At 49.3% G+C, this 17,514-nt stretch overlaps 1 protein-coding gene across 4 annotated transcripts in view; it reads left to right on the top strand.

The window, feature by feature from the left end:
• LOC134147353 (uncharacterized) overlaps positions 1–13,083 on the top strand; it is a 160,167-nt gene extending 147,084 nt beyond the window's left edge. For 2 of the 4 annotated variants that reach the window (XR_009959994.1, XR_009959995.1), the window contains 2 exons: positions 9,199–10,196; positions 10,810–13,083. Coding sequence is in view for 2 of the 4 variants with exons in the window: in XM_062588425.1 (XP_062444409.1) it covers positions 505–535; positions 9,199–9,747; positions 10,112–10,196; positions 10,810–10,816 (672 nt within the window). In the remaining 2 variants the exon portion in view is untranslated. Of the gene's footprint in view, positions 1–495; positions 536–9,198; positions 10,197–10,809 lie in introns of those variants that run through there. The other 2 variants (XM_062588425.1, XM_062588426.1) reach the window with 2 other exon arrangements.
• Positions 13,084–17,514: the final 4,431 nt, after the last annotated feature.

Raw genomic sequence — 17,514 nt, 5'->3', positions numbered from 1 at the left:
TTGAAACTGGAGAGGTGTTTATAGGGTGATACAGTGTGGCCAACTGTGACTAAAATTAATGTTCAGAGTTCTTGATAGTGATTCATATCCCAGAGTTTATTAAATATTTTCAAAAGCAATCAAAGCCACATTGAGTAGTCCACTACATTTGTGAATATCATCTTGCAGATATGTGGCCCTCACTAGGACTGGGTTGGCCAAAATCATTTTTAATTGGATCTGGTTTTCTGTGGGCTGCTGCAAAGATACCTTTGAGTGCCTTTCTTTATTAGCAGGCTCACAGGCCTGTTGCATCTCATATGCCTTCTTGGGTCAGACCAACTTGTTCATAAACAGTCCTTTCCATGACTGAGATTTCTGTGGACTTTTTACAGATGAGGGCAGAGCTCTCCCCCAGAAGCGATGAGTGTGACTTCGATGCTGCAGAGTCAACATGGACTCGTTTTCTCCTTGCCCATCTGCAAGGGGCTCAGCCTATCCTGCCATCAGTGGAAGCCCCTTTTTATGGTATACCACAGGGCAAGTCCTCCTCTTGGTGAGATTTTGGCAAGTGCCACAAAGTAGCAAAGGGCTGTGTGCACCCTGGGGTTTCCTCTCTTGTGCGAGGGCCAGATCCACTGCTGGCAGCACCTGAGTGTTGCCCAGCTTGGAAATAGCGGGTAGCAGGTAGGTGCCTCCATCCCCAGACCTACTCCACAGCTCGCCACTCCCAGGGCAGGCCAGGTCCTTCTCCCTCCTCCTCCTCTTCCACTTCCTCCTTGCAGCACCCGGCCCCTCACCATCTGCTGCCACCAGCAAGGCAGCACTGCACAGAAAGCACGTCCTTGTCTGGCACCTCAAAATGACAGAAAGCTGCTGCTGGCTGAGGGGAGGCCTGGCCCCGCTGCCTTGTTCAGCGTGCCCCTGGCACTGCCGCTCTGCTGCATGAGAGACTGCCGAACTTGGACAACCAATCCATAAAAATGCAGTCTCTGACCTGTTAGAAGCTGCTCATTAGTAATGAAGTCTTGAGCCTTCCCTTCCACCTTCCTGTGCATCTGTGACACAAGGACGGATTCGGGCACAGCTCCTGGCATCCCTCTGCATGGGGACCTGTGGGTCTTCATGGGGAGCAGGGACCCATTTGCCCCCTGGCAGGTCAGGATGCTCTGTGCATGGGCAGGGCACCTCACCCATGAAAATGTCTTGTTCTTTTAGGGTAATGAGTGACACTTTAATTGAAGTATTCCATATCTTTGCACTCAGGTCTTCGTTGGTTTCACATATCTGTCTGTGAATAGCAGAAATTAGGCAGTCCTCCTGCCATTTAGTCACCAGGCAGCACATGCTTGCCTAGAGGTATCACTTCTCTAATTCAGTGTTGTGACTGCTCAGAATTATACATCCTGCATGGAAAGGAAGAGGAAATGCAACCTAGCAGCTGATGAGTGACAACGATGCATCACACATGACACGCTCTGCATTTTTGCAAATGTTCTGCTTGCCTAAGGCACCAGAAAGCATTTTAAGCTATTGAATACAATAAGAGGCTGCAGTAATTTATTGATGTTCCTAGCTTGCCTTATTCCTTTCATCTGTCTTTATGCCTACTCTGTAAGGTGAACTAGCTAATAGGTGTGGTGTGTGTTTGTTGTTTTTTAATGAATTTAGGTGAGCTGTTCACCTTCCACTAGGAGGGCCGGAGCTCTTTTTGAGGATCCTGAAACTAGCGAAGGTCAAGAAGCAGCCTTCCTTTGCTTTGCCCTGCTGCGTGATGTGGTACAGATGCACATCTCTGAGAAAGGGACAGTGCTTTGGTGCAGATGGTTGGATCAGCCCTCCAGAGCCACTGCTGCAGTGATGCTGTGCTCTGCTAACTCCACCACACTTGCAGCTAGTGGAGCCAATATTGCGGCCCTGTGCCGGAAAAGCATGAATATGTCTGAGCATATTCTGCAATGCAAGATCCCCAGGGAAGGAAACATCTGAAAGGACTGCACATGCCACACAGCTTCATCACCTCTGCTCCTCTGTTGCTGGTGAGGGTCTCTTGCTGCAGACTCCAGTGCCATGTAAATAGACATCTTGCATAGAACTTGATGCACTCTCCCAGGAGAGGTCTGCATGCCAGGATAGAGGTTGATAGACATCTCTAACTGTGCAGAAAGCTGAAGATGCTACTTTAGAGGCCCCCCCCCTTTTTTTTTCTCCCCAAATTCCTGATGCAGCAGTGGAGTGAGAGATGCACACTGGGGCCAGCACAGTGCTGTGTGCAGGGCTGGCAAGCCTGTGGCCCCTTGGACCTCTCATGTGGAGAGGCAGTGCGTGCACTGGTGTCTCCACAAACCAGCTTACTGGAACGCTGAAGCTCCTGGCAGGCCTGCTCCTTGCATGCAACACTGCTGCTCTGCTGCGTGAGCAGGCGCACTTGCAGATGTTTGGTGGAGAGCTGGCTGTAGCTGCATGGTGTCAGGGGACAGATGTCTAATGTTGGCATAATATGGTCACTAGTGCAGCAGCCCTAGAGCCCAAGGCAGGGGAGAGGGATCAGATGCTCCTTTACTCCTTTGCAGCAGTGACTGCACCAGCCTGGTGGTTACAGTGCCCGAGGCCCTGCCTCTCCTCGTCCTCCTTGGGGCTTTCTGCCCCATCTGCTTATTCTGCAGAGTCCCCTTGGTAATGAGGCACCTTCATGCCCTGAACCAAGCAGGTGAGGGAATCTCATATCAGCGTTGTTATGCGTTGTGCTAAAAATCCCTCCCTGCTCTGGAAAGCCAGCTATTCTCGTGCTGCCTGCCTTCTGTGGAAGACGAACTTTTCTGAACTGACATATTGAAGATGTTTGGGTTCAATGTGTATTTTCCTCTTTAGCATAAGGCTTTGGAGCTTAGATCTCATTGTCTTTTCACTTAGGTGCCACACAGCCTTGCATTTCCTGCAAATGCTATTTCACACAGCTGCTGAAAACCAATTGAACTGATTCTGCATAATCCCATTGGCAGTTTGTTGAACTGATCAACACATCCCGTCACCATGGAGAGAGCCAGTTTCCATTGGAGGAGAATGTACTAAAGAAGAAATCAATTTCCTATATAGCACCACCACAGCTGACACTGAACAAACTCATGTTAGATCGATGCCCTTCTATGAACTTGTAACTGGCAGAAGCTGCCAGGGCATGAAAACTCATTGCTTTTTGTGCTATTTTTCCATCTTCAAAACAGAATGCTGTTATGCCACTTCCAAGGCTCAGGCTGTCTGGTCTTTTGTTATTGTTTCTGTTTTTTGCTTCTCTGATTTTGGACTGTCCTATTTGTGCAATGGCTAGTTCATTCATTTCAAAACAGTGGAATGAATTATCCTCACTGTCACTCCAGTAAATCAAGAGATCTGCAGTGGAGGGAGAGAGTACGAGCTTGGTATTCCAGGGAATACTGTCCTTCCAAATTTACAGCTGAGAATTAACTATTTACCTTCCTGGCAAATGCTGGTGCTCTGAACCTTTCGTAGATACACTGGACTGGCTTTTGCTATCATGAACCATTGAAGTTATCTTTTATTTGAATTATTTTTCTGCTGATTTTAGGATAGTAAACAGTGATAAAAGGAAGCATCAACAATTCCCAAATTCTAAAGCACTTGTCACTGACTAGAATATTTGAAAATTAGCTAATGTTAGTCCTCAGAAATCAGTGTTTCTTTCGAACATACGAGAACTAATGCAAGTTGCTGCCTCTTCCCAAAAGTGCCGGGAAGAACAGACCCATCTCCACTGCTGTCCTTCAGACAGAATAAATGGGGAGCCTCCTCCAAGTTTGTTTCAATCTATGAGTAATCTTGACACATTAAATGATTGATATACGGCTTTCACCCATCATACTGTGTCTTCTGAGCACTTTGCTTTAATGCACTAACGGTAGAGGAGCACAATTCCTTTGCTGCCGTGGGGTACTCTGCCACATTAAGCATGCTTGTGCATTTTCCTATGAAGCTAATAGTCTTGTTGCAAAAGGAGGCAGCCATGAATTTTTTTAGGCTATAAGAGGTTAAAAAAATCAAGGGCTTTTGCGCACAAAGAAAATTCTCACCAGATAGATTAATTTTCAAGCTTTCATGGCAGAACAAACAGCAACTTTGGATTTGCAACTTTGCTGCTTTTCTCTCAGAAAAAAACTTGTCATTCAATGGATTAAGAGTTGGATGAATTTGTTTTGTCTGGAAAGGTGTTTCAGTACAGGAATGAAGTGTCATTTCCCTATTGGAAGATAAATCGATAGAGCACCTCAGCAGTTATTTTGTCCATTGTGTTACTGTCCTCGCATTTCTGGACCCCATATATTAATTCTTCACCTACGTCTTTTCCTGAAGATATGTAGGGCTGTCTCCTCTCTCCCTGTGTGCAGCCCCTGGTCCTTTGCAGTCCCACAGCCCATCCTGCCACATGCAGGTGTTGGATGCACTGGTGTGATCTCTGCTGGCAGCTCAGCCCAGCTACTGCTTTTGCTGGGACACCCCCTGGGCGTGCTTAGAACAGGGAGGCTGGAGAGCCAGGCCAAAGGGCCTGTTTGGCAGCAGGAGGAACCCCTGCAAGAAGGCTGTTTGGAGTTGTACACAAGAAGGGAAGTTCTCCTGGTCCTTGGATCAGAGTGTACTAAGTGGATATTGCATTTAAAATGTGGAGAGACAAGCATGTTTGGTCATTTACAGCTGCCTGGTTAACCTGTATGCAGCAGGAATTCATGCTCACCTTTATAATTCTTAACTGTTACCACGTATAGCACTTTCTCTTTGTGGATTTCACATACATAACTTTGCTGATTAAAGCCTTAAGGCTTTGCTTTTGCTATGCAACAGACTATTGAAAATGTAACTTTGTGCAAGTTTGTGCAACTGGGGTCTGCTGATTATTCTGTGGCAGAGGAAGGGAGAGGTCTAAACAGCTTTCAGGAGAGGTCGGCCTCTGAATCTGAGCGTTGCCTTATGAATCAAGGTCAGCTGGCACAAACCGTGCAAATGTTCCAAGCCCCTGGAGCTTGGGAAGGAATTTAGGAAGCTTTAAAGTACTCTTGATCTTCAGAAGGACATCTGCAGCTAATGGTCTGTACTAGCACGCCAAGAGCTGCAAGGTTACTTTGCTTGTGTCTTGAGCCTTCTCAGTCCCAGTGGGTTTCCTGGGCCCTTTAATGCAAGTTCAAAGAAAAGTAAGTTGTAAAAAAAAATATAATAATAATAATAAAGGCACTCTCAGCCCAACAGCTGATAATCTAGTGCTGGTTAAGTCAGGCATAAAATGTCATAGTGGGATTTTAACTATGGTGCTTAAATGCATGATAAAGTACAGCACACAACATTATAAGGATTTCAGTGAAAACCTAAGTAAGAAGAGCGTCCAGACTTTTTGCTATCCAACTAAAATTGTCATTGTGTATTTGTATCCAAATAGACAAATACCTGTTTATTAGATATGTAAAGCATTGCAATGGTTTGCCAGATTGTTTTAGTTCCAACCTTAACCAGCTAAAAAACTTTACTGTGAATTCGAGATTGATCCAGATTTTCGGGAACGGCTTTTCCATCTCTCTCACTTCTCTCATTAGCTGATGGTCCCAGGATGTTCTTTGCTAATTAACAGCTGGGAAGTTCTGTAAGGCCTTCAGATGAAAACATCTATAGAAGCACAGCATAGTCACCTCAAAGCAAACTGCACGATATAAACCAAGACATAAAGGCTTTCCTCTGCGGCGTGTAGTTCAGATGTGGAGCTGTGATCGTTCGAGGTGGGGGTAAGAGTCTGCCTTCCTGAGTGCCTGCGATTGCTGCACAGACCAGACTTCTCCAGTCAGCAAAGACTTCGGCTTGTTGCTATTTGCTCTTCATGGTTCTCCTGTTTAAAAGGTGTAGTTGTCTGTTCAGGGTGCAGGAGAGAGATGAGGGGCTGATCTCACATCAGGAATAACAAGAAGCTTGCAATTTACTGAACACCTGTGTGCTGAGAAACATTCTTGTGAATTGATCAGCACACACTTTCAAAATTAAAGTCCTATTTTGAAGATGGAAGGAAATTAGAAGTTTTGCAAAGCAGTTTGCTCACAGCTTTGTGCACTCCGTCATTTCTGCACGGTCTGCCCCAGCTGCCCAGGTGAGCCTCGTGTTGGCCTTGCTGCATGTAACGTCTGGGAGCCGTTTTGGGCAGAAGTGTCATGGCTATCCCCAGGCAGCTCCCAACATTGGTATCTGGCTTGCAGCTGCTGGCTTGCAGCAGCTCCAGTCCAAAATCAGGAAAAGTAGCAAACTGGAGATGTCAGCAGTGAGGAACTGCCAGCTGTGTTGGAGATGCTGATTTCTGTGGAGGTTAGGAGCTGTTGGATTCCCTGTCTTCTGTTTTCATCTGTCCACATGAGCCTGGTCTGTGTGGCTTGCAGACTGAAACGTGGTACCTGCCTGCATCTGGCTGCTTTTGCAGAGGTTTTGCAGAGGGATCCCCTCAGGCTCAGGCGTGTCACGTGCTCTGGGACGCATCCGTGAGTGGAGCTGTGGGCTGTGTCCAAACACCTCTGGCAGCCACAGTGGGGGAGACAGCTTAGTATTCCTTCCCATTAAAAGGCCGTGTGGCTTTTCACAGCTGCTGTTTTGCAAACACCAGCTGGCTGTGAACTGCAGCCTGCTAAGGGCTATTTCCACAACTGGGGCACAGTGCATAGCTGGAGAGGGGTGGGGCCTCATGGAGCTCAGCTCCCACCAAAGCCATGGACTGTTTTGTGGTCTCCAGTGTTATGTTAGGCCTCAGCAGGTCTCTCTGCGAGGCTGGAGGAAGATCGTGTTGCATAGAGAGCTGAGTCAGGGCCGGAGCCACTGCTTTCCTGTCCTGCTGAGTGGCCCTGGTGAGGTGCTGCTGCAGGAGGGGCAGGACGTGCTGGGTGCTGGCAAGGGGAATGTGCTGCATCAGAGCTGACCGTGAAACCCCCCAACTCCAAAGCATTATTTTATTAACTAACAAGTGTATTAAAAATGCACAGGGTCACTGGACTGAGTATCAAGGTCCATGACAGAAAGACAAATTGGACAACTAATAGGTTATGTGAGTGGCAAGTTTTGGTGACAAGCTGACAGTGTGACACAGCAGTCACAGCAAATGGATTACTCCGCGATTCCTGAAAGGTCATATTGTCAGTGTCTCCGTCGGTGGGGAGGACTGCTGTTCGTTGCTGCCAAATGCAAAATGACAGGGGGCTTTGGTGCCTCGGATGTTAATGATGGACTCTCGTGCACGCTCTGAATGTTCTCGTGGGTAATGAAGTTTTTGGTGACATTTCCAAAATGCTGCTCCTCTGAGGGGGCTGTTGCCGGCACCACTCTCCTGGGCACTGGCAGGCCCGCGTGGTGGGCAGAGGAGCCTCCACCGAGCCACATGTGTTCTCCACTGTTGACTGGAGAGTGGAGCGGGCTCCTTGGGGCAGAGCTTCCGCCAGCGATGGCAAGAGCCATGCCCTCACGCATGGCATTCAGCTGCTGCTCTCTGCCTGCTGTGCTGGGAGCTTCAGCTTTTCCTTCCCATCGCAGCATTGTCCGTGAGCAGCGGGTGGGACCCTGAGGAGCTGTGCTGGCTGCCATTAGGAGAGAGGCAGCAGGTTTCCATGCCAAGGTGGGCTTGTTTCTGCCAGGAGCCCCTTGTAGGAGGTGCTGAGCAGAGTGCAGAGAGGCTTTCTTCTACCTTATAGAGCTCATGTGCACTGTGTACCCCAATCCTCACCCTGGAGAACATGCTCAGCTCTCTTACACGCACCACGTCCAGGCAGCTGGGTTTGGCTATGGGCCTGCGTGGTGGAGGGAGTAGATGACTGGCATGGAGCAGGAGTGGAGAGGGCTTTGTGCTGAGTTTGTTGGCAAAGCAGAGGGAGCAAGAGGAGACTGGCTGGCTGGAAACAAGGATGGTGTGAGGGATAAGGTGCTGGAGGCCAGGATTAGAAGCATGGCCTTGATCCAGTTGGAAGGGACACATGCAATGCCTGGCACTGCTTGGCTGATTTTGACTGGGAATCATAAGTGAGGCAGCAACAATCAAGCCACCTTTTGGAAACAGGGCATCTGGGAAGTGAATAATTTCCAGTAGGAGGCAAGTGGTTACAGAAATAGTGGCTTTTCCAGGCGCTGCTGCAGAACCTCCCCAGCACCTCCAGCTGATCTGGGGCCCTGTGGGGACATACAGCACCAGAGCAAGCCCGAGTCCTTTAGCCCACAGCCAGCAAGACCCATAATTAGCCTGTGTATGTTTTGCATCCTCAAAATTAAGAAAAATTTGTTTTAATATCTCTAGGTGTATGCTCATTCCCATCCCATTTGTCTTGGCCCGTTCAACTCCTCACAAGCAAATTGATAAACTGATTTTCTCCCAGGAAGTATGAGCGTCACGGTACACAGCCTGAATGCTTTGCACGACTTAGGCCAGACTTATTTGCCTAGATGCCTTGGTTTTCATGGTTCAAGGGAGAAAAAGTCAGTTCAGGCCTCACAGCAGAGATCTACCTAGAGTTTTGTGCCAGTGGCAATGGCAGAGCTGGCTCCTTAGCTGATCCACTCTCTTCGCTGAGTGACAGCGAGGTATGCATGGCCTCTCTTTGACTTGTCACTGCTCTAAAGTTGTGGCAATTTTCCTACAGAGAACAGTCAGCAGAGGTTAGAAAGCCAAGTCCTCTCAAAGTCAGAAAAAAACAATTTTGAAGACATTTCTGTTTTCCCAGGTGGTGCAGGGACCTGGCTTTCCTAACATTTGAATGGTGTGAATGAGAACCATCTTCTAGCCATGTCCAAATGAAAGTGGTGCATGAGTAGCGTGTGAGAGCTGGATCTAGCACAGAGAATAATCAATCTAGGCATCAGAGTTCAGAGAACTCTCTAGACTCTTAATTTTTTTTGTCAAATGGTCACTGGAGGGTTAATGTAATTTTGGTTTTAATTACATTGCTGGAGGGCGCACTTACCCAAGGGAAAAGACATAATTACCAAGACATTTTATTAAGATATTATTTAATTTTATTGATGTGTCACAAGCAAAGGCACGGGAGTGTTCAAATCAATATATACTTGCATCAGTGTTTAATCTACTTTCAGCATTTTTGCCTGAACTATTTATGCAGTTGCTATTTGATAAATTAACTTACTGGGAATATGTGGAAAATTAGTGAATTTCCAGCAAAATCACACCATATGTATTTGTTTCAGGAGGAAATCAGAATATGAACAATCTTTCATCTTCTTTGGACAATACATTCAGACCCATCTTTTTTCTTTCCTGTTCGCCAAAGCTAAGTCCGTTTTTCCTTCGTTACCATTTTCAGCGGGTGTTCAGACCGTCCAGGGCCGGGGCCCCTGCGTGGAAGGCGGCCAGGCCCAGGCAGCACGGTGCAGCTGCCGGCGAGCTCCACCACGAGGTGCGTGCTGTGCCGCCCGGGACCCCCGCTGCGTTTGCCTGCGGCTCGCCATGGGGAACTGCCCGGCACGTCCCCATGCTGCTGAGTGGGGACTCCGTGTCAGCTGCACTGTGCAGCTTCTGGCCCTGTCTCAGGCACCAGAAATATTCTACATTAGCAAGTTTCTCAGTATTTTTAATTTTGAGGAACACCTGGGACTGCACTGTGCCAGTAGCAGAGGAGTTTATGGAGTGCATCTATACAACCCCATTTGCCATTCTTGTTCCTGTTAATGAAGTCTGCTTAAGCCTTATAGACAAAAATCCATCAACTCGGGGAGGTATTACCCAGGACACGGCCTGTGAGTACCCCATAATATTCTTTCCAGAAAGAGGATGACCAGAACACAAAGCCATGCAAGCTGGCAGTGGTAGAAAAATGGGACAGGGTCAGAAGAGCTTCTGGAGAGCTTGTGGAGCATTGTCCAACACTGAATCCTATCTGCTGTGCTCTTGAAGCTGAGGCTTATGCAGCAGAAGGTTACTTTCTAATACAGACAAATTTAAGTTCATGATGGATTACAGAGCAGTGAAATAAGAGCCTATTTCAACTGGTGTTTGCAGCTGGGAGAAGAGTAAAAATAGCCTTCGTGGATGGAGATACATATCCAGAAAGAAAAAGATGTTTTTATGCCCATGTGTTTCTTTTGATTTTTTTTTTTTCAGGTTTTCTTTTTGTGCTGCTTGGGAAGTCTGTCTTCCCTTCCCCAGTCCTATGGACGGCCAGTCCAAAGAAGGAATTTGACGTATGGTGGGTCTGTCTACGCTTCCTCTCCTTGCAACAGCACTTGCCTTTCCATCCCCAGCATTCTGGGTCTTCACCAGCGTTTTCCTAGGGCTATGCTGCTCCTGTGCATGGTACTTTTCACACTTATACCCTCTACTTGTTGCCATTTACATCCAGTTGGATTTCTCATCATTAGCTTTGGGTGACAAATCTCAGATGTAATCTCTGATCCAGCTGGCTGCCAGATTACCCTGACTCCAAATGATTTGTCACAAGTAGAAGGATTGATGCTGGGAAAGTGGTTTTTGAGGTGCCTTTTATCTTCCCACATGCACTCTGCTGCAGCACAGTTCCTCCATTGTCTTCATCCATCAGCTGCCCCAAGTATGTATATTATCTCCTGGTTCAGCTGCTCCTGCTTCCTGCATGACAGTCTCACTCTCTGCTGCTTTCCTAAACATGCAGATGACACTTACAGTGACAGACCCTGTTTCAGGTTCCCTATGCATGGGTGGACACATCAGGGGCTGATACATTAACGCTTCTCAAATGCTGCCTCATGCAGTCAGTTTTGCAGGAATTCTGGCTTTGGCTCTTCACATCCTTCCTTGCTGAATTGAGCCATCTTTTTTCCCAGGTGCTAGCTGCTGTCTGCACCAGCGTTAATCTGTTCCTCTTATTCATAAGTGCATTCATCACATGGAAGTGACCGTTACAGAAAATATTGATCAAACTCTGACTGTTCCCTGGCTGGACTGAACCTGAGTGTTATAGCCTGCGCTGGCTGTGACTCGCATCCCGGAGCATGGTAGCGAGGGTGGCCTGCGCCTGTTCAGAGGAAACGGCTCCTAGTATCGAGCGTGGAGGGTCTGGGATGTTTATAATTCACTAACAGACTCCACTACATTCAGGGCCAGGCACCCCCGAGGGCATTCGGATCTGTGTTCTGGCCAGCAAGAACACTCTGGCATATTCTACTTTAGACCTGAAACTTGGTCTTGGAGCTCCCAGCACAGCCACAGTCTGTGCACTGGAACACACTTGTCTCTGTATTAAAGAAAAATACAATAATAACAACTCCTTGTGGCAGCTGCAGAAATATATGCTGTTTTGACAGCACCTTATTTCAGCGCAGAGCTCTGAAAGGCTTGTGTGAAGATGACTTGCAGGCAGCTTCACGGTGGGAATGCTGAGGCACAATGAAAACATGTGAGTCACCCATTTAAATCACAGCATTTTCTAGTGCCAGGACCTGTCTCTGCTCCTGGCCCTCTGTTACTGCCTGTGGCCTCGGTAGGGTGTTTTTCAGGCATTTATCTACCAAGGAAATGATGGCTGGAGACTCCTGGCCCTTTCACACCCTCAGCAACGTGCAAGAGGTCCCAGCTGCTCTCTTGCTGCAGAACATCTGTGCAGTCAGCTGCATCCTGGCTGGGACAGTGCTTGGCTCCAGGTCCCTATCACATCCGGAGGAGTCCTGGGTGCTGGGACAAGGGCCGTGGTGTGTGCAGCAACAATCGTGTTTTTCTTCCCCAGCCTCTCAGTGCTATGTCCTTCTTTCTGCTTTCATTTTTGCTGTGGGGAGAGGCAGACTGCCCAGGCAGTGCGTGCAGGTGCCAAAGCACATGGGAGCTTTCGGGGCCATCACTGACACGAGGTGTCCGGCTGCACTCACTGCCGTCGCTGCTGGACCCTGGAGGTGTTAGCCAGGGGCAGGTACAGTGGCTGTGAGCACTAAGAGCCTGCTCTTTTTCTGCACAGAGTGGCATACTGTCCAGTACAAATTCACAAGAAGACCTGTACTCTGCTAGTACATTAAAATTTAATTAAGCAGTAAACGCTTCTCGGTTCCAAGCCCTGAGGCTGAGGAAAGCCAGAATGTCTTTTGGTTTCTTAATGGGACAACTGTCCCCTCCAATAGGTTGTAAATGTTTTTAGTGACATTGGGCAAAAACCTGCCATTTGTTTTACGGTGGTGTAATTACTGACATGCCCAATTCTCGTCTGCATTGCCTCTTAATGCACCAGGCACAAGAAGAGCTTTTTCTGGGACCAGCTGGGTGAGAAGTTAAGGAAAGGCTGCCAAACGTAACCCTTCTCCGCAGGTCTTGGGAGCCCCAAGCAGTGCTAGTAGGTGGGCCTTCACCTGAGTGCCTGTTCTGGGGGCAGTGAAGGAGATGCTGATGCTCAGAGCTGGACCTCGGGCAGCAGCCCCTGCTCCCGGCTGCAGCTCCCATCCTGCACCCTCCTCCCATCTTGTACAGGAGCCTGGGCTGCACATCTGCTTTTACACTGACAATTATTTACTTGCTCTTCACACCGTGGCGGGAACTTGCAGCTTCAATGGGCATGGATTTTTCTATCTTGGCCACTGTATACCCACTCTAAAATTAAATACAGTCCCTTTCCCAGAAAGCTCAAAGCCTAAAACAAATCATAATGCAAAACACGAGGCTCCTGTGATGTGGAGAGCACGGTTCTGCCAGAGAGTCACAGCTGAGATTTCCCTCCTGCTGTAGCTCAGACATAAAGCATCTACTTCCCATTCTCCCTTGTGAGAGCTAAGCTCTGCTATTGAATCTTCTTACCTGAAGAGATGTTTGTAAATTCTGGGTATTGACTCTGAAAATGCAGTTCCTCTTTGCAATTTAAATTTAAAGAGATTCTTAAGCACTGAGAAAGCTCCCAGTTATTTAAAACCCTTTCAGGCTGAAGTATCTTCATGGGGCATTTTTTGTGTTCTTGGTGTCCCTTTGGGTGAAGGCAGGGGAGGATTGTGCAAAACCCTTCCATGGGAACCTAGGGGATGTATACTGCAAGCAACTTATTAAAACACATTTCCAATACCAAAGAGCTAGTCTTAATTACTCCATGGCAACCTGCTGCTTCACGCATCATTTCTTCCAGCCGGCATGCCTCACTCCTGGGACAGCTTTTACCCAGTTCAGTACTTGTTCTCCTCCCTCCTTTTGTGGCAATGTATCATTTATGTCTTGGTTTAAAACACATCAAAACTTCAAAAATAAACATACAGTAAAAGGCTAATTACATGCAAGAGGGGGCAGGCTGTTGCAGCATGCTGTACTTGCACTGCTGCTGTGTTTGTGCTGGGCCTCACCTGCTGCTGCTTTGGGTCATTTGCCTGCAAATTCAGACAGGCTGGCCCCAAAGAGCCGAGCAGTGCCATGTTCCCCCGGGGCTGGCTGGGGAATGGTTGTGCAGGGCTGGGAAAGCTGGGGTGCAGATTCTCCTGGGGCAGAATGCATTCCCCATACCCTGGCAGGCGGCGAGGGAGATGCTGTCACTTCCCAGAGCTTTGTGCTGAGCTTTTGGGAACTGGGCTCCCCCACTGGTGGGACCCTTGGGCCCCTGCCCTTACCCATGGGTTTGGGGATAGCTGTGTTCTGACCCAAATCATGCTGCTTCACTGAGCACTCAGATGAGTGATAAAACTTCCTCTTTTCTTCAAATTTCATGCTATCTGAGCTGAAAGGAAATAGGGTGGGAGTGGTGGCACTGTCCGGGGTGATGTACCCTGAGGGACCGGCCTGGGTGAGGAAGCAGAGCAGCAGACAGGGAGCATGAGCATTTAATAAATGTAATTGGAGAGTGTGGCAGACTTGCTGAAGTATGGCAGGTTGGCAGCTAGAAAAATGGCATTAGTTTCTTTCTTTGCAATGCAGGCAATTTTTTGACCCCAGTGTATCCGGCTCCTGCTGGGAGGTCTGGCAGCAAGGGGAGTGCAGAGGCAGGGGCTGTTGCTGGTACAGGTGGGACCTGTTCAGAGTGACCAAGCTCCCTAGACAGCAGCCGTGTGCATGGGCCTGCCTTCAGCTTTGTGCATGGGACTTTGGAGGAGCACCCAGAAAGGCTGTGCTCGCCTTGCCTTGTGCTGAGCACCGCAGGCTGCGCCGCTTGCTGCCAAGATCTCTCCTTGCATCTCTTCCTGAGACTTCAGAAACGCCCTCCCCCAGCCTTTACTGTCACTATTTGAGACACTTGTCACTTTAAGAAATGTCTTCATTATTTTAAAATGAGGTTTTTGAAAGGAGCTGTTGTTATTTATAGATTTCTATCTGCTATCAAAGCACTTATCACTGTCATATCGCACAGCCTCCTAGCAAATGCCATACTGATGGCCACTTTGGAAATGCAGCTAGACAGGGAGGGCAGTTGCCGCACGCCTCTCGCCGCTGGGCTGCAGCTCTGCCGGGCGGGTTGTTGCACACCTGCAACATCAGAGTTGTGTCCTAGGAGAAGGGCATCTGGCCAGTATGGAGGCCAATGCATTTTGGGGTGAATTCCCTACTTGGCAATGATTGTCACCCAGTTGCGATTAGAGGGGAGTTTCCTGGGGAGCATGGATCTGATCTGGTGCTGGAGGGTGCAGAGCAGTGCAATGCAGAGCGACGCATGCAGTGCGGAGCCATGGGTGCAGCATGGCGCAATGCAGTGAAGAGCAGTGCAGAGTGGTGGGTGCAGCGTGGTGCAGTGTGGAGTGGTGCGTGCAGTGCAGAGTGGTGGGTGCAGCGTGGTGCAATGCAGAGCAGTGCGCGCAGTGCAGAACGGTGGGCATAGCGTGATGCAGCGCAGAGCAGTGCAGTGCGCAGTGGTGTGCGCAGTGTGGAGCGGTGGATGTGGTGCAGTGCAGAGCGGTGAGTGCAGTGTGGAGTGGTGGGTGCTGCGTGGTGCAGTGCAGGGTGGAGCGGTGCCAGCGGGCGGCTGTGGGGACCTGCACTGCAGAGCGGTGCCGGTGCGCTGCACCAGTGGGGCCTGCGTGGCTGCGTCCGTGCCTGGCGCCCCATGGCTGCACCTCGGGGCTGCTGGGGCGGATGCAGCAGCAGCACCGTGGGCACCAGGCTGGATCTGGGCTGGGTACGGGGTGCTGGTGCTGCAGCAGCTGTTTCCCATCCAGGGACAATCAATTCTCCTCGTGAAACAGCCTGTTAGTCACTTGCGGCTCTGCCTGGTTCTATGAAATTAAGTGCCGTGAGAGCAGTGTGGAGGGGTTTTGCTCCTGCGGTGTCTCCGGCTCGTGCAGAGCAGGATTCCTGCCTGTAGCTCATGGCAAAGGCTCCCCAGGGAATCGTCGTCTGAGCATCTCAGCCCCGTGCGGGGTGTTAATACATAATAAGGAGCAATAAGCATCCGTGGGCCATTATTTTCCATTTGCATGGTCAGCAGAGGCAGACAGCAGTTTGGAGTAGGGGTTGATAGGCCTGTATTGATTTTCTTTATAGATTAGAGTGATTCAAGCAGTTATAAGGTTAATTTCAGATGATTAACTCCACCATATTGTAATATTTGATTTAGATTGGCTTTCAAACACTTTCCACTTATTGATTTTCAATATCTTACTTTTAGTACTGTAGCCAAATGCCATTTAAATAAAAGGTTGACTGAGTAGAAAGTATTCACAACAGACGAGAAAATTCTTCTACATGCCAACCTGGACATGCCCCAGCGAAGCGCGGGATGCGCTCGCAGGTGGAAAGAGGAGCGAAGCACGGAGGTGCTGGCTCACGTCCCTGCCACTGCGATAAGCCGGCCGTTGGGTGAGTGCGTCCCGGGAAGGGGTGCTGGCGGCCGGCGAGTCCCCTCCACGCGGAGCGCTCTGCCCTGGTGCTGCTGCGTGGACGCTCCTCGCCGGCACGAGGATCCGCTGCCGCTGCCCTGGGAGCTGCGTGACCACGGCCACCGGCAGGGGTGGTACCACTTCATCCCCAACACTAAACCTCCTTCCTGGTGAAAATCAGACCGTGGAGCTGTTGGATCCAAGGAGACGTTTCGTCTGCTAATTTCCCCTCCTGGCCTCGGGGAACCTCCCTGTCCTGGGGCAGGTGCTGGAGTCCTGCGGCTAAGCTGAATGACAAGCTTTGGTTTGTGTCATCTGGAAGCGGCCAGGGATTTGGAGACTGTAGGAAAATTACACTCACGTGCTTTTGTAGGGATCTTCCTCCTAAAAAATGTAAATGAGATGTTAGCATCATTTCTCATGAAAGGATCTTCACTTCCTCACCAACACTCCCAGCCAGAGAAGTGTGTGTGGAGAGCATGGTTAATGTTTCTGATGCAGGTGAGAGATGTCCGCAAGGACAAGCAAGGACCCAGGGCTCCAGGAGCTTGTCGTGGGCCTTGCTCCTGGCACCTGCATCCAGCAAAGATTGCTGCGATTTCGGGGCTTTGTGCACGGTCCTGCATGGCTGCTGCTCGCTGCTTTTGCCCCGGTGAACCCCCTTGTCCTCTGCTCTTAGGAGTCTCCCAGCCATCCTGGCTAAGCAAAGTGGCTTTTTGACAGGAAGCCTCCTCCTGGTGTGCTGGTGGGTTGAAGCCTCCCGAGCCCCTGGGTCGTGTCCTCCTCGCAAAGCTGAGCTCTCGCACTGACCTGCCACTGCGGGGAAAGGGAGTGCTGAGGCTCGGCTCCGCGCGGCCTCGGAGGTGCTCCTCGTCCCTCCGCCGCGTAAGGGAAAGCTCTGCAGTTCTTCGCTGCTGAGTGCAATTTGATGCCCTTTATATCCCTTGAGACCAGATTATAAAAATAATAGAATACTGACATTTAAGCTATTGGAGGCAAGCATTAGTGTTTTGGTATTAGACTGTTCTGAGCTAAAATGCACAAAGGAAAGAAATCACCAGAAATATGCTCCTTCTTGCCTGTTTTGCATTTCAGTATGGGTAATATGTGCACGTCTCGGAGCAGATTATATTAATGTTCCTGAACACTGATGAGTCCAAATCACTAAATGCTGTACGCAGCAGCTCAGCAGGTGTGGGACTAACAGAGACACTGGCAAGTCAGCAGAGAGGCAAGGAGCTGTTTGCTGTCTTCCTGGACCTGTCTTCTCCTCTCTCTCATACTTTTATTTTCAGGGTCTGTTTTCTTCTTCATGTTTTGGTGATGTACTGAATACAGATGAGATACAAACACACACTCGTTTTTGTTTGTCTTCCAAAAAAAGCCTCTGATCAGGCTTGCCCGGTGTTCTCTGAAAATCCTGCTGGAATACCAACCCAGGTAGCCGTAGTCTCCTAGCTTGGTGCAATCTCTGGTGCACTCATGGAGCATTAATGCCGTGTGCAGGGGAATGTGACTGCAAGGAGTACAGCGTGTCGACCAGATTTGCAGGTGCGGCAGACGAAGCCGTGTCCACGCAGCATCGCACCTCGCCAGGGAGATGGGAGCTGTTCGCGCTTGCTAGATTGGGGCCTCCCTTGTCCTGCTTCTCGGGCTGTCAGCCTTCGCACCAGGGGTCTTTTTGAATATATCTGGTTTGAATTTGAGTCTGACAATTTATGATCTGACCACTTTTTTCTTTGCTTGGATGTCCTGAAGTGAAGTGAT

This window comes from Rhea pennata, chromosome 15 (genome assembly GCF_028389875.1).
Source record: "Rhea pennata isolate bPtePen1 chromosome 15, bPtePen1.pri, whole genome shotgun sequence".
Lineage (NCBI taxonomy): Eukaryota > Metazoa > Chordata > Aves > Rheiformes > Rheidae > Rhea > Rhea pennata.
This window is presented reverse-complemented; position numbering and strand designations above follow the sequence as displayed.